The sequence below is a fragment of the Chanodichthys erythropterus genome, chromosome 15 (genome assembly GCF_024489055.1).
Source record: "Chanodichthys erythropterus isolate Z2021 chromosome 15, ASM2448905v1, whole genome shotgun sequence".
Classification (NCBI taxonomy): Eukaryota; Metazoa; Chordata; class Actinopteri; order Cypriniformes; family Xenocyprididae; genus Chanodichthys; species Chanodichthys erythropterus.
Genome location: NC_090235.1, coordinates 1,535,148 through 1,551,792, shown reverse-complemented (window position 1 = coordinate 1,551,792; position 16,645 = coordinate 1,535,148). Strand labels below are relative to the sequence as shown.

Genomic DNA, 16,645 nt, shown 5'->3' with positions numbered 1-16,645 from the left:
AATAATAAAATGTATTTTAGTGTAAATTTTCATTCATATTTATGCATGCAATTTCCTGGGGACAGAAATGTCACCATTTGAAATAATTTCTTCATATTAACAGAACATTGTGCCTTTTTTTCCTGGCTTTTCTTAGAGTGTAGAACACTAAGTACCAATACACTGTTTAAAATTATAATTGTTCAAAATGTGTAACTGTTCAATAATAAAAAAAAAAAAAAATCTGATCATAAAGATGTTGTTTATATTACTTTTTAAATGAACATATTTCGAATCATATTTTTTAAGTGTATTCTACGCAATAATGCAGTTTTGCTTTATTACACGATGACATCATCACGCAATGACATCACAACGTCATTTCGAATTTTTTTGGAACAAATCGACCCATCTTTAGCCACATTCCCAGAAAATTAGTTGCCAACACTATTCCTGATTGAAGGAATATCCATGACACAGGAATATAACCATGTTGTAACCATCCCCGTTCTATCCCAAGTGTGTTCACGCCATTCCGAATTACGGTATTGTCTGATCTCTGATCACCATCAGGCTTTCAAGAGCTTTTGTCTACAATCATAGGCAATAGGCAACTCTGTGATGCTAGTTTCCTCCTAAAAATCAAGATATTTAGGGGTTCAAGTGTGTAGCGCTATATTGTAATTTTTAAAATGTCCTGGGATCAGCATTCTCCCCTAACCAAACCGTAAGTCACAGGGGCTGTGTTCGAAATGGCATACTATCATACAACTCATTATTTCTGCAGTATCCAGTATTTATACTGTGTGTAGTATGCAATTTTCTGTATGCATGTAATACTAGGAGGACCTACTATATTTGCCAAAATCTGCTAAATACAACCAAAGACTATAGATATAGAAAGACGGTTCACTTCTATTAGTTATGAAGGGGAGAAACTGCAACATGCATTATGGCAGAATATGTTCCACCTTCTACATAAAAGAGCCAATCGCTAATTGATAAAGTCCTTGTGTCACTGCAGCTGCCATTAGAAGCTCCGGTTCCCATAGAAACCTGAGACTTGCGCTTAGGATTGCACATGCACATTGGCTCGTCTAGCCTGAAAAATAAGCTTTTTTAACTCTATTTGAGCATAAGAAACAAAATTAATGGGACTGTTCATGTCAGATTTTGTTGCTAATTTGAAATTATTTAATTGAGAGTTCGCAAAGCAGTTTTTTAAATTTTAGGATTCCCCCATTCAAATAGATAGGACTTGGTTTTGGATGCCCGAAATAGCCGCCCGGAGGCTTTGCAAAAATGGCCGCCTTCGAGTGAACAGACTTTTCTTGAAAGGGACTTTGATACAACTCAAGTACACTGAAATTAGTATGGAAGCTGTGTTTGGAATGGCACTCTACCATGCAACTCCTACTTTATTGCAGTATGCAATGTGTGTACTGTGAATAGTATGCAAAGAATGCCTGGATTACCTACATTTACTGAAATCTGATGTAGGCATCTGAGGACACTGCATGGGATACTGTTTCTCACAATGCAATGCACTTTGACATTTTATCTTTGAGAACAGTGCCGCATGAGTGAACTGCAGGCAGGGAATAATTATAAATGTTATACTTTTATAAGTACACATATACATGTTAACTAGAGACAAAAGTGTCCCAAAATAAACAATAGTAATGGTTTATGATCTATGCACCAGGTGTATCCGTAGTAGTTCAAGTCCATATTTTAAGATATTGGAACAGAACGTTGATACATTCCCACAACGATTACAGGTATCGTAATGATGACCAATCTGTTTTGGGAAAATGTGCACTTAGTAAAGTATGTGCCTTATCTGAAGCTTCAAATTATAATTTCGCTGCTGGCAGCGTTGAGTCATATGAAATATTCTCTTGACAAATAAAACCATATATTAATAGCATATCAATAACTTTTTATGCCGACAAAATATAGCCTGTTTACCTAATGGCATAATCTACCCCTGATGTAAATAATTTTATCCCTTAAAACTCATCTTTGATCACCAAATGACGGATTTAAACATTTTTTCTTGTGATAAAAAATGCTTAAAAATAGGTTGAATGTAACTCTATACCCTTGCGTCATTTAATATACGCAGATCTATGAATATGCTAATTAGTCCCGCCTCCACTCACTCACACTCACTCAACTTACTGAGGTAAATGCAGCACAATGGTATTGCTTTTTACGTCGGACACATAACGGCAATTAATATGATTAACCTTTTGCTTGACTTATCAAAAAGCTAATAATGTGTTGCTAATGTTACCATCCATGTTACCATTCATGAGTCAGACAAACCGCTTTGAACACCTTAGAACGTCAGTGGGGAAAGGCATATAGTTTATCATAACATCTTAATATACATCATACACCCGCTGTTTTCTAAATCTACTCGAATTTTTTATATGAACAAAAAAATATATATACTGGGATAACCTGGCTTCTTGAGACTCCGTACCAGCAGGTGGCACTAGCTGAACAGCCAATCAGAATGATCAGATACCAAGGAGGATCAACTTCAGCCGACGCTGCAGAACACACTAGGCTTGTTCGACTTGATGCAGCGCCGCACAGAACGATCGGCGGCTGACTTGAAGCAGTGCATGCCGGTTAGAAATTTTGTCCGACTTGAGACAGCGCCGACGCCATGTGACTGTGACGTATGGCTTCAAAGTACCGCGAGAGCGATTCGAGATCAGCCGCCTGAGTTAGCCAGCGCAGTTTCTCAAGAGGAGCTGCACGAGCTCTGATGACGACACAGCTGATTCATGATTGGCCGGATTCACCGCATGACAACGATCACGTGTGTTTCGTGTTTATTGTCACGCCTTCAGCTCCACTAATGCTCAAAAATCTGTGTTTTTATAACAGTTAAAGCTCTTTTCATGTAGTCGCGATGTTGTATCGTGTCATGTTTATCAAAATAAAACGGATAAAAAAAAGACCCCACTACATTGTTATTTAAATAACATATGCTTATGTTTAACTTTATTCTTGTAAAAACAGACGCTGTAAGCAGTACATAAAGTATTGAATGAAAAGGTCTCTGAAACATCAGTGTATTAGTCAAATATTGCATTTATTTCACTTCAGCTGTGATAAAGTATGCAAACGCAGCGCGAGCGTCATTACGGGAAGCAGAAAGTGTCCAACTTCACGTCTCCGTTTTCAGCTCCTCCCCGCCTGCACGCGGCTACTCTCGCCGATCGGTTGCATCCAGCCGCAGCCGATGTCGAACACACCTACTGATGAGAAAACTCAGAGCACTCATGGTGAATGATATGCTAAAGCCTGCCGGCACATTGCCATGATTGGTTACAAGGTAGTTTGTGACGTCAGAAACATCAGGGGCACATTCAAGCTCAAACCGCTGCGCAACGTTTTGCTATGGTTTACGGGTTGAATGACATATTTCCTGGAAACGGTGTGCAACGGGTTTGAGATACATTTTCTCTTGTTTGGTGGGTGTGTCAAAAATGTCAGCACAATCAGCATCAACATGCATATAAACCACGCAGTATTTAAAAAAACAGCTCGTAAGTGTAATTAACATCAAAATAAATTCACAAGAGCAAGTACATTGTTTGCACATTTATTTAAATTAATGGCAAAATAACTTAAATAATAAGAGCACACGTATAGATCTGGAACTTCTTTAAGTCTGTCTAAATATCATTTAGTAATTGCAATGAATGAATGGCCTTCTCAGCTGCCATAGTTTGCAGAACAGGGTGTTCAACGCATCACTGTTTGTTTAAAAAACGTTTTGCAACCTTTTGTCAGGGCTGAACGCAGCCCAGCACTTTCAAACCACGGGTTTCAGATTGTCATTTTTTCACTGCAGTTTTAAATAGAAAATACTCAGCAATAATGTTGACTTATGAATTTGCACATGGATAAAGAATATTAAAAACACCACATAGACATAAACATTTTCACCACAGGGGGACTTTATTAATTGTGATGTTTTGGGAAACCCAACTATAATGTATTATTTTTACCTGTGTATAGATGAACTATTCTACAAAGTAAAAAGTGGTAGGTGTTCCTGTAAGGAGCTATATTGTTACCTGAACCCTTAAAATTAGCTAACCCAGTAGTCAGTGTACATTTATTCGTCGAGCTAAAAAAACTGATTTTAAGTAAAAAAGGATAATTTCACCAAATCAACTGGATTTTACACCGACAAACAGAATTTTTATGTTAGATCAAGACCATTGGTGAGGACAGCTGAAAGGTATAATATTTTCACTCAGGTTTGCACATAAAAAGAATGGTTAGCACATTTATTTGCAAGGTAACAACCTGCACAGCTGTGCTGAATTAATGTTCAATGTTTGTCATGTGACAACACTGTAGCATACTACTAAAACATTATTCATTGCATATTGTATACTATTTCACACACTATTCTTAGAAAAATAGTAGGCAGTATGCACTGTATTCTGTGCAGTAAGTATTAAGTTAGTGTGCTGTTTTGAACACAGCCAGAGACTAAGTTCAAGATTCAAAATTAATTTCAAGATTTCTTTGTATTTTTACATCATGTGCTTCAATAGAATCATGAACATCTGACTGTACAATGGGTTAGTAGCCTTAAAATTGTGTAGAATCTTAAAGTTTATTTCATTGTATGTGATAATTTGTCATAATTCATCTTAGTTATACAAAACTTTATTTCCAGGTTTAAGTGTAAAAAAAAACAAACAAAAAAAAACACCATGCACAAATGAAGAGTATTGACTGTATGACTTCTAAACAAAATAACTTTGTAAGAGAGCCCTCAGCATTTGAGGGAACTGACACATTCTTGAGGAAATAACAAGGGAAGCTGTGGTCAGGCTAATTTCACTAGAAACTACACTTTTCAGCTGTGTCATTTGAATACACAATTCCGGAAAAGTAGACATTTTTAAAATTTGAATAAAATGAAAACTAAAAGACTTTCAAATCACATGAGCTCATATTTTATTCACAATAGATCATAGATAACAAATGTTTTAAACAGATATTTTACAATTTTATGCACAAAATGAGCTCATTTCAAATTGTATGCAAATAGGGGGCATGTTTACCATGGTGTTGTAGCATCTCCTCTTCTTTTCAAATCAGTTTGAAGACATCTGTGCATCGAGGTAATGAGTTTCTGGAGTTTTGGTGTTGGAATTTAGTCCCATTTTTGCGGGATATAGGTTTCCAGCTTCTGAAGAGTTTGTGGTCGTCTTTGACATATTTTTTGTTTAATGATGTACCAAATGTTCTAGGTGAAAGATCTGGACTGCAGGACTCTTCTACGACAAAGCCATGCTGTTGTAACAGCTGCAGTATGTGGTTTTGCATTGTCCTACTGAAATACACAAAGGCTTTCCCTGAAATAGACGCCATCTGGAAACCTTTATATACCTTTCAGCATTCATAGTGCCTTCCAAAACATGCAAGCTGCCCATACCATATGCACTTATGCACCCCCATACCATCAGAGATGCTGGTTTTTGAACTGAACGCTGATAACACTCTGGAAGGTCTCCCTCCTCTTTAGCCCGGAGGACACGGCGTCCATGATTTCCAACAAGAATGTCAAATTTGGACTCGTCTGACCATAGAACACTTTTCCACTTTGAAACAGTCCCACAGAACATAACAAGGTCCAGTGTTTCTATCCTTGTTCACATATTCCTTTTTGCATGATAGAGCAGTTGGCATCTGCAGATGGCACAGCGGATTGTGTTTACTGACAATGGTTTCTGGAAGTATTCCTGGGCTCATTTAGTAATGTCATTGACACAATCATGCCGATGAGTGATGCAGTGTCGTCTGAGGGCCTGAAGACCACGGGCATCCACTAAAAGTCCTCGGCCTTGTCCCTTTTACGCAGAGATTTCTCCAGTTTCTCTGAAACCTCTGATGATGTTATGCACTGTAGATGATGAGATTTGCAAAGCCTTTGCAATTTGACATTGAGGAACATTGTTTTTAAAGTATTTCTTCAGTATTTCTTATATCTTTTTATGCTCTTTCACAGATAGGAGAGCCTATGCCCATCTTTACTTCTGAGAGACTCTGCCTAAGACTGCTCCATTATTTAGTTTGGAGAGCACAGCTACACATGCAGTATACAGCAATTGTTTAGGTCAGGAAAGAACAAGTGACATTCATTGTGTGCATAGGTTTATAAAATAACACCCATTAAAAAAATGTAATTTTCAGAAAGGGGATCTTCCTAGTGTTACAATCCTACCAGCCATTCAGAGATGAAGCAAAGCTTTAGGGATACCCTACTAACAATACCTTTAAAGTTCATCATGATATCCAATTCCAATATCTTTACCTCTTTAATTAAAAGCTTGTAGAAAAATAAACAAGCTAAATAAATAAATACACCACTGTCATAAGAGTTAAGCAACAGATGAATATCCAAAAGCATGTGTATAATAAAACAAGGAAAGTTCCTTAGATTTGTGCTCAGTACATTTATTGTGCAAGCCAAACATGTGGCCAGTCATACACTGATGCAGTCTGTTTTCAATCCTCTGAAAGCAAAAGTCCCAGATCTGTTTAAAGTCTTTGTATGTCATTGACCAAGGAAAGAAATGTTGTGTTTATCGCATCACACCACACCCCCACTTCACAGAAACAGGACAACAGGTTTGTGTAACAGGCATACCACATGAGCACATATAGACTATCCCCCTCTCTCTTTCACACACAACACAAAAAGGAGGAAAAGCATGTACACAACACAAAATTACCATCCATTCATTTAGACAATTTCTTTAAAACATATTATATTGTTCCAATAGTTTTCTTTTATTATCCCTTTAAAGAACGATAAATCCCTGTGCAAAAATATTTATGTATATATTTTTTTATTTCTATATTCCATGGTAATGCCTGAGTGCATTGTCTGAGTCAGCAATTGATGAATTGTGGCTTTTAAACAAAGGCTATAGTGCAAACTTCCCTGAAGTGAATCCCTTTAAACTATTCAGTCTAGGTTACATTATTATTCAAGGAAAAAAAAAAAAAGAGGTATAAATAAGAAATTATATTTTGCATAAAAGAACTCTTTTAGGACCAAGATATTTCTTTAATTGCAATATTAATTTCATGATAATTAAGTATCCCAAAATTCTCATTATTGTAATAGTACTGATTTCTTATACAATATATCGTGCTGATTAAAAAAAAATAATAAAAGGCAGTACAACAAATACTACCATGTTGCATGAACACTACAATTTAAATACATCTGTTTTTCAGATTACAGTAATGAGAATGACAATAAAAATAACAATGCAAAAAAAAAAAAAAAAAAAAAAAAAAAAATCACAATGGTCCAAAAAGAATCTTCATTTGCAAAAATTATTTCTTATTTATTTAAGGTTTAACTTAAATGTTTGTCTAACTCAATCTTCATATTGGTTAATTTATTTTAATAATTAATTGTTTGATTAGAGGAATGTTTAAATGTATCTGATTAGTTAACAGTTTTTTTTACTTTGCTTATTAAATACAAATACACCAATTATATCCAGGCACTTACAAAAGTCATTGTTCAGTGCATTTGCATCTAAACATCAGTGAGGCAGTTTGACAAGTAAGGCATTGATGCGTTTCTAGAGATACTTTCTATATTGTGCTATAAATGTCTGTTCAACAAAGATAAATAAACATCAAAAACATCAAAATAAGGACAGTACATTAAAAGCCCACAGTGTTCAAGGATCTATATACAGCCAGAGCCGAAATGGAAAAGTCAATGATATAAATCCACGGGTGGTCACCAGAGTACAGGGAATTCTAGTTTGCTGAATCCAGGGTCCTTCCTGAGGTCCCAATAAGTGCCATTGCTCACCCACAAGTCATCTTCAGCACGTCTGATTGAATTAGTGAAAGAAGGTTACGAACATAAACTCTTGACCCACCTAACTGCAACAAAACTGCATCTTTAGCCACGTTTCCACCACAGGAACTTTCCCCAGGAACTAGAAACTCTGGGGTGGTACTTGGGGGTGTTTCGACTGCAGGAACCAGGCTAAGTTTCAGGTAAAAAAAATTCCCCCTCAGAAAGTACCTGCTCGCTAGATAGTACTTTTTCCAATTTGAGACTTGGGCGCAGAACGGTTGAGTTCACGTAGCATTTTGATTGGTTTACACAGCATTTTATTTCAACCATCTTTTTTTTTTTTTTCTTTTCTTTTTTTAAAAGTCTGTTGTGGTGTGTGCAGTAAGAGTTGTTTGCTATTCAAATCAACAATGGAGTTTAAAAAAATACGACCGATGGACTGACAATGAGGTTCAGGCTTTATTAAGTTTATATGTGGAGGACGAAATCCAGCGGGAACTGGAAAGTTGCGCGCAGTCCTACATCACCGGACCATTCTCATGGTACTTTAGACCACAAACGCAGCTAGCAATAGGTCTGGGGGGAAAACAGTTCCTGGGACAAATTGTTTTGGGTAATTTCGGTGGAAACGCAGCTTTTGTGTTTATAACATTCACTTACTTAAAAAATCGGGGCGAGTGCATCATGTTATTTTCTTGCAGGACTCTCCTCCTCTCTCTTTGGAGGACTTCAATTCTTTCTTTCTGTTCTTCTGCTCCGGCAATATCACCCTCTTCAAGTAATCTAACAAAAAAAAAAAAGAGGACCAATAAGTAGCCAATAGCATACAAAACTTTTTTTTTGTAATGGGAAGAATTCATATATGCATAATTCATACTTCATATGTGAGTCAAAATCTGCTAAGGGGTAATTCAATTTAACAAATCATGTAAATGTATAATCTTTTATTGGAAAATGAAACATTTTATCAAACTTTTATAATTGCCTTATAATAATAAAATTTAAAATAATCTTTTAAACAACTGAGAAGATAGTTATCAAACTATATTTTATAAAAATCACTAGTCAAAGTTATAATATACACAATCGTCAACATGAAGTGGATCAAAAAAGTTCAAAGTTGTCCAAAGACAAGAATGGGTATTGTTCAAAATTCATGTATAACATGCAAATGCTATTAATCAGTGTTGTCAATGGAATTTCATGCCTCATAACTTTTGATGGTGCCCAGTCATGATTGTTTGTTCACATTTGTGAAGACAAGAGCGCACCAAAAAACTGTTAGTTGTTCAGTACTTCTGTGATTGACCTGAAGTCACAACAGACTAGAAATGCCTCTTAAACATTGGTGATGCACTGGATACTGTACTGTACTGTAGTCACCCTATATGGAGCGTCAGAGTGTCAAGCAGGACCCAAAACAGGAAATAAATCTTTTTCAGTTCAACAAAACAAGATGTTATTGCACATGTTACAACAGGTCAAAAATCTGAGTTCATACTCTAAAACAAACATGAATTGCATGGTTTAACAAATGTCATTGTTACCACTTCTGACGTTGATCACAGCCTCACATCGCCTGTGCATGCTTGAGATGAGGTTTTGGATATTCTGTTGAGGGATGGCTTGCCATTCCTCCAGCAACGCTGTTCGCAACTCCACCCGGGTTCCTGGAGGGACCTGGCGTGCTTGCACTCTTGGCTGCTCCCAAATGTGTTCACTGGGGTTCAAATCGGGTGACCGGGCTGGCCACTCCAACCTTGAGATGCCCTTCTCCTCCAAGAATTCTGTCACCAGCCTTGCTCGATGTAGGCGGGCGTTGTCATCCATAAGCACAAAATCTGGCCACATTGCACCAGCATACGGTCGCACAACTGGTTTTGGGATTTCATGCCTATACCTTTGGCCTGTCAGGCTGCCATTTTTAACAGTGACAAGCTCTGTCCTTTCACCCATGGAGATGCCTCCCCAAGCCATGACCGATGATCCGCCAAAACTGTCATGCTGTACAATATTTTGTGGCAAATTTCTCTCCCCAGGGCGACACCAGACCCTCCTACGCCTGTCTAGGAAGTTTATGCAGAACCGGAACTCATCTGTGAAGAGCACTGTACCCCACTCATTCAGTGTCCACCTGCAGTGTTCTGTGGCCCACTGCAGACGTGCCAGTTTGCGTGCTCTGGAAAGAGGCACACTTACAGCTGGTCTTCTGGCTCTCAAGCCAACTTCACAAAGTCATCTCCTCACAGTCTGAGTGGACACTCTCCCCCCTGTTGCTTCCTGAAAGTCATTTCGCAGGCTGACTGCAGGCATGAAGTGATTTCTGCGGGCATGCAGGGTCAAGTATCAGCCTTGATTTGGTGTTGTGACCTTCTACTCACTCCTACTGGTGTTGTGCCTTCTACTCACACTACCAGACCTTCTGAACCCGTTCCAGGCTCTGGAAATGACACCTTGAGACACCCCCACTGAGTCTACAACTTCACACTGAGTCATGCCTTCTTGCAGCATCCCAATGGCCCTGTTGAGGCCAGAATCCTGCAATCGCACTAAACGGGGCATTTTCGATGCTTTCTGATCTCAAGTGAAGCTTTCAGAGCCTTAAATGATGATCAGTTCCCAATATCGGACACCAGTGACAGAACAATTGGTACCTAATGACAAACAATCATGTCTGGAGACCATCAAAAGCCATGAAGGATGACATTACATTAATGACAACATTGATTAATAACAGACTTACAAGTTAGGTATGAATTGTGAAAGAAACACACTTTGGTTTTGGGAGAACTTTGATGAAAGTTTTTGATACACTTCAAATGTTGACTGGTGTATATTACATCATCATTTGAGAGTCAAATTAGACAACTACAAGGACTCATCTCAAGATCACTCATTTAAAGCTGCAGTCCGTAAGTTTTGCCTCTTTGTCGCCATTTCTCTTTGAAACCTGCAATTGCAGTTATTCGCAGAATTATCATCTTTACGTGGGTTGTGCATCGGCACGGCTCCTCAGCGCGGATTAATCAAATAAAATGCAGTCAGTCACCACATCGGTGTGGATACTGTACTTTGGAATCACAGATTCTACATCTTGGAAGTAAGACCAAAGTAAGAATTTTCACCGGAAAAACATGTCTGCAACTTTTGTTCTGACCAACTGAAAAAAAAAAGCATTACAATAAATCGTGCTGCCAATGGTGATTAAATCTATAGATCACTTAACTCGGATCATGTCAAACCATGCAAATTCTCAAATTGTTCATGTTAACAACATCAGTATTGCGTTGACTATGTGCTGTTAGTGTGTATTAGCGTTACCTGTACATTTCAATTTTTGTAGCCACTCTTTTGCTTTTGACTATGGGTTAATCTCCAGTTGTCACTGATGATTGTCATTTGGATCTTTCTGGATTACAATCCGCAATCAAAATGATAAGTTTAATTATTGCAACTGCTGTGAGAAAAGGCTATAAATGATCCGCCACCTGCAGCATGCCATATAGCCTACTGGCTGGGACTCCTTCTTTATGTAAACAGATGTGACATAATGACGCAAAGACGAACAGCTGCATGCTTGAATTTCCCGCAGAAACCCACCAGTACTGCTCTTATTAGAAAACATTATTAGCCACCCAGACCACCATTCAAAGCATCCGGTATTGTGGGTTTTTCGGGAAATGCCTGATCTCACTGGAACTCTGCTTCTCATAAATACTTAGTAGCAAAGCTACTCTGAAACTGTAGCTTGACAAGCTACAAGCTACACTTAAGTTAAGGTAGTTAAGTTACATTCAAGCTACCCTTCTGAAAACATAGTTAGCTACACTATAAGTTACTATCAAAAAGTAGCTAGATACATTACAACTATTAAATACTAAATGCAACAATTTTTGGACATTGTTATAAATAGGCCTAATTGAATAATTGTTAATGGAAAATGTTATAAGTAAACTATTTGGGGTTTAAACAACGCAATGTAATTATGATTTCAAAGAGTAGGGTGAATTCAGGTTGATTGGGACACTTTTTCCCAGTCATTTCAATAGCAAAAACTGTCCCAATCGTTTGATTTTGTAAACTATCCGATACACACAATACTCAAATATAGCCTATATCTCAAACTGGCTGTCAAAGTTCAAAATTGCCAAAAAAGGAACATCAGTGCAAGAATAAAATATATGCAACTTAAATTAAAAACTCAAAAATGCAGGTTAAACTTACAGCACATGCAGTGATAGAGCATGCAGCATTTATTTTGAACAGAACTGCTCTGAGATGCCAATTATGAGCGTAAACACAATTTGCTTGGAATGTGTGTATCGTCACACCCCTACTCAGAGACTGATATGGTGAATTTCAAGGTCAAATGTTACTTTTAGCTGTCGCAAATTTGTTGACTTAAACAAGCTCGTTTTTTTTTTGTTTAACCAGAAATAGTAGTTTAGATGCAGAAAGTCATTTTTATTGTCTCTTATAATAAAAATATTTTATTAAAACCCATAAAAAATGCAGATCCTGTTGTAAACAATAGTGAAAAATCACTATTTAAAACTTTTTCCATTTTTACACCATAGCAGATTTTGACTCATGTCTCTATTTCTGTACCTTTGGTCTGGTCTAAAACGAGTGTCCGTCAGGGGCAACAGTGGCCTTAAACCCTCCTCCAATTCATTTAACTCAATTGCAAACTGGGTGAATCCATAGTACTGCTCATGATCTTCAGGCATAGGATCTATATGCACCCACAGACAAACATTCAAAGACAAAAACAGTGCTGTGTTAGCGCCCTCTTGAGGTCATTATCTACAAACTAATTGATGATTGAACATAATTATAATTTAGATATTTCAAATATTTAAATAGACTGCTCTGGACTGGTCTGAAACTCACTTGCTCTCCAGATGCAGGTTGCTGAGGGAGATTTTCCTAGGTACAAGGCCTCGTTCCATTTGCCAACCAGAGAGTGAATAACACGCCCCTCTGAATCAGTGACCACACCCTCTACCTCATTAGCATTCAGACCTCCAGATCTCGACTGAATACAAGGCATGCATAAAAAAAAATCATAATAAAAGAACTAGTAATAAACATGTTACTCATAAAATGAGAATTTGGTTGTGGTTGCTCCACAAGAGGAAGATGTGGGCAAGACAAACATGGATGCACACACATTGTGTGGAATGTATGAGGAATATGTGGAATGAATTAATTTTGCATGTCTTGAAGGTCCTACCTTAAGGAAAGTGACTTTGCAATGACTGATATCTCCCATGGTGTTTGAGTGCTTGATTGACATTTCCCCGTAGTGCTCGATCCAGCGCTGACCGCTTAGAATGTTATGAATGCATGAAGTGACCTTACTCCACTCATAACGATCCCCAAAACTGAGAATGAACGAATGAGTGAAAGAAAGACAGAGATGCTGAGACATGGAGGAGAATGAGGGCTGGAATAATGTGTGAATGATAAGCAGAATAATTCAGGATAAAATAAAAATCACCCTGGCAACTCTAAGTGAGTGACTCCCATGGGAACAATCTCCATGGATTTTCCCCAAAACTTATTCTTCCAACGGATATCTAATGGGCATATGCAGAGAATGGACACAGTTTACGACATCAAAATCATGCAAACTGCTAAAAGGCTTGACCCAAGTGTGCTTCACTTACCTTGCCAAAATGTGTAGTTTTTGGACTCACAGTGACAAGCGGACACAGGTGGATGGTGACTGACCTTAGGGACACAGTGTTAAAGAGCATGTGAGCATGTTCACTAGATGTTTGTCTTTCTTTCTTCAGTTGAAAAGAAAAAACCTCAACCTTAATTTCTTTCCGACTGAAAGACATAATCATCTTGGACATGAGGGTAAGTAAATTATCAGTAAAATTTGAATTCTGAAGTGAACTAATCCTTTAATAATCCAAACACTTTAAATGAACACGCAGGAGAATGACGTAACGTAAATATAGCAACAAACAAGAATGTCAAAATAAGGGTCCACCATAACATAACAGAACATAACCCTGACAATAAGCTTGTTGGTCTATTGTTATATGTATAACAGTTAGTTCCAATCCTCAAATCTGACTGGACAAGAGGCTTTCTAATACTGCTGAAATTTCCCAATAGATAGTACACATTGTTGTCCCTTGAGTGGCAAAAGATCCTGCTGCATGCCTGGATTTAATAGGGGAAACTGCAAATACACTAGTAAAACAAATGATTAAACTAAAGATTGGGCGCGAAAGTTTCTCAAATCTGCCCGTGAAGGCTTTATGTAAAGGTCTAAATCAGAGTGATCACTTATATCAATGTTATATATAGTCATATCGTACAACCCATAAAACTTGTCAGTGTTTATTTAAAAACACCCAATTATGCAGAATATAAGATGGTAAATATTTAATTTCATGAATTGTCAACAATATATAACAATACAATATTTAAGATATGATTTTACCCCAAAATCCAACATTTTGACACAAAATGATGACTGCAAATCCACATTTCTCTGACTTGAGTCCAGTTGTTTCTGTGAATTGCAGCAATCCATTTGCTTCTTTTTTCTGTAGCTTTCGGCAGTCAGTAAAAATATCAAATCTCTTTCCCATTTTGGATGAAAACCCATGCTGCCACATGCTGCTTTGCCACTCAGTGGGCGTAACCGCAGTCAAAATGGCCAACAGTGATGACACATGCATACCCTCTATAGCAGGGATGGACAACTCCGGTCCTGGAGGGCCAGTGTCCAGCAGAGTTTAGCTCCAACCCTAATCAAACACACCTGAACCAGCTAATCAAGGTCTTTAGGATTAGTAGAAAGTTATAGGCAAGTGAGTTTTTATCAGGGATGGAGATAAACTCTGCAGGACACTGGCCAGGCTCTCAGTCAGTGCAGGTTACATTGTTATGCCACTAGGTGGCGGCAAGGTACTGTCTTTGAGTGAGTCAAACAGTTCATTGAACTGCTAATGCCTGGCTCACACTACAGGAGTTTTAAAATCCTATCCAATTGTAAAATCTGGTTGCAGCACACACTTCAGGAGAATCTTTGTAGATTTTCTTCCCTCAAATCTTAAACATGCTCACACTACAAGATTTGAAATTCGCAGAGCATCACACACTACAAAATATTATTAAGATTATCTGCCAGAGGAAGCGCGTCACGTGATCTACGCAGCAGATCGAAAGCGGATGTAAACAAAATGGATAGGCTACTGAAACACGGAAACTTGCTGTAGCAATAATAATCGTTTGTTGTGAGAAAACACAAAAGCGGAAGAATAAACGAGTGTGGATGAAAAAAAATGGTTGAGGAGACGGGCTCAACGTGGATTGTCAGTTCTTCAGCGAGAAATGGAGGTAAAATTTACCTTTTATTACTATCGTAGTGTGCTAGAATGTTTACCGCTATAATATTGCCTGCCTACTGTAGTTCAAAAGCGCTAGTGTCACCTTTTACATTGTAGATTCATTGATCTTGGTTTCGCGGTCGCCATTTCGAAATGTCTGTCACTTCCGTCGCGTCGTATAACGTTACTTGTTTCCTATTGGCTATTGTGACAGTACTGATGTTATTACAATCTTGGTCATCCCGATAAATATCAAACATGTTTGATATGATCGGGGTGAGCCCGATTTGTGTGAGATCAGATCAGGAGGTGCAAGATTTTATCTGTGAACGTCTCACATTACCAGATAATCTGCACTGCAACATCGGAACCGATCGAGGTCGTGGACAAGATTTTTTCTCAGATTCTCGGGAGGGGAAAATCGGGCATAAATCGGCCTAAAACTCCTGTAGTGTGAGCCAGGCATAAGTCATTTCATTTATTTTAAAGGGTTAGTTATTTTTGTTATGATATGAATTTTGATGATACCGCATTACCGGTATGTGTCGCTAAACCAACGTTCGGAACGCGGCGCAGCATCACAGTTTGAGAGCGTCCCGTTTCAATGTAGCATTGTAGTGAGAACATTGGCTGTGATGCGATCTCAGCTGTGCTATGTCCGAAATCACCCCCTAAAGCCTCATTCACTATTCCCTACGTTATCCACTTATATTGTTCACTTGAAAGAGTGAATGAAAACGAGTGAGTGAATTACCCCCGTTATTGCGGTGCAATGTGAGATTGAACGAGTGCACTCAATAACGTTCACTATGGTTTCGGACACCACTACAAATGGCTGTCGCCTCAAATAATGCCCTATTTGAGGTTATAGGTGCCGATTTCGGATTCAGCCCTTGATTACAGGGGAGAATTCAAACTACACGCGGCGCGTGAGAGAGCGGTTTCTACGCGCAGCGCAGAGATTAACAACTTTCTCCACATGGATCATATTATATAGACCGGAGCGAGCGTGTTTACGTTTTTTTATGGACCTATTTCATATACTCTAGTGCTCTAAACATGAACCACATGAACGCACATATTTCATCACGTCTTCTTCAAATTAAATGTAATGTTATGCAAAGGACTCTGAACTGTACGTCTGATCACGACCGTGATGACACAATGGGTTATTCTGCTACACAGAAGACGATGTAAGTTAATAAATAGACTGGGCAAAAATGTAACTGCTTTATAAATGCTCTTAAATGTACTGAAAATATCCTTAGTTTAAATGTTCTTCCGCACTTCTTCCTTGTTTTGGCAGTTTGTTGTTATATAGGGTTCGATTTTTAAAATGCTTAAGATGCCCTTAACTCTTTTTTTTGGTCATATTTTAATATTCATGTGTCTGAGTGTGTTGCAGGTATGTGTTTTATTGGTTGTTGTCTCC

General features: G+C 38.1%; 2 protein-coding genes across 3 annotated transcripts in view; both read right to left on the bottom strand.

The window, feature by feature from the left end:
- The window catches only part of gsdmea (gasdermin Ea), a 31,858-nt gene extending 29,213 nt beyond the window's left edge, over nt 1-2,645 (bottom strand). The window contains exon 1 of the mRNA XM_067411174.1: nt 2,449-2,645. The gene's annotated coding sequence lies outside the window, so the exon portion shown is untranslated. The remainder of the gene's footprint in view (nt 1-2,448) is intronic.
- A 2,437-nt stretch (nt 2,646-5,082) lies between these two features.
- The window catches only part of osbpl3a (oxysterol binding protein-like 3a), a 37,990-nt gene continuing 26,427 nt past the window's right edge, over nt 5,083-16,645 (bottom strand). For both annotated transcript variants that reach the window (XM_067411204.1, XM_067411203.1), the window contains exons 16-22: nt 13,531-13,594; nt 13,362-13,440; nt 13,095-13,245; nt 12,752-12,896; nt 12,467-12,593; nt 8,519-8,641; nt 5,083-7,889 (exon numbers count right to left, since the gene is read on the bottom strand). In XM_067411204.1, the coding sequence (XP_067267305.1) occupies nt 7,793-7,889; nt 8,519-8,641; nt 12,467-12,593; nt 12,752-12,896; nt 13,095-13,245; nt 13,362-13,440; nt 13,531-13,594 (786 nt within the window). In that variant the 3' untranslated portion in view covers nt 5,083-7,792. The remainder of the gene's footprint in view (nt 7,890-8,518; nt 8,642-12,466; nt 12,594-12,751; nt 12,897-13,094; nt 13,246-13,361; nt 13,441-13,530; nt 13,595-16,645) is intronic.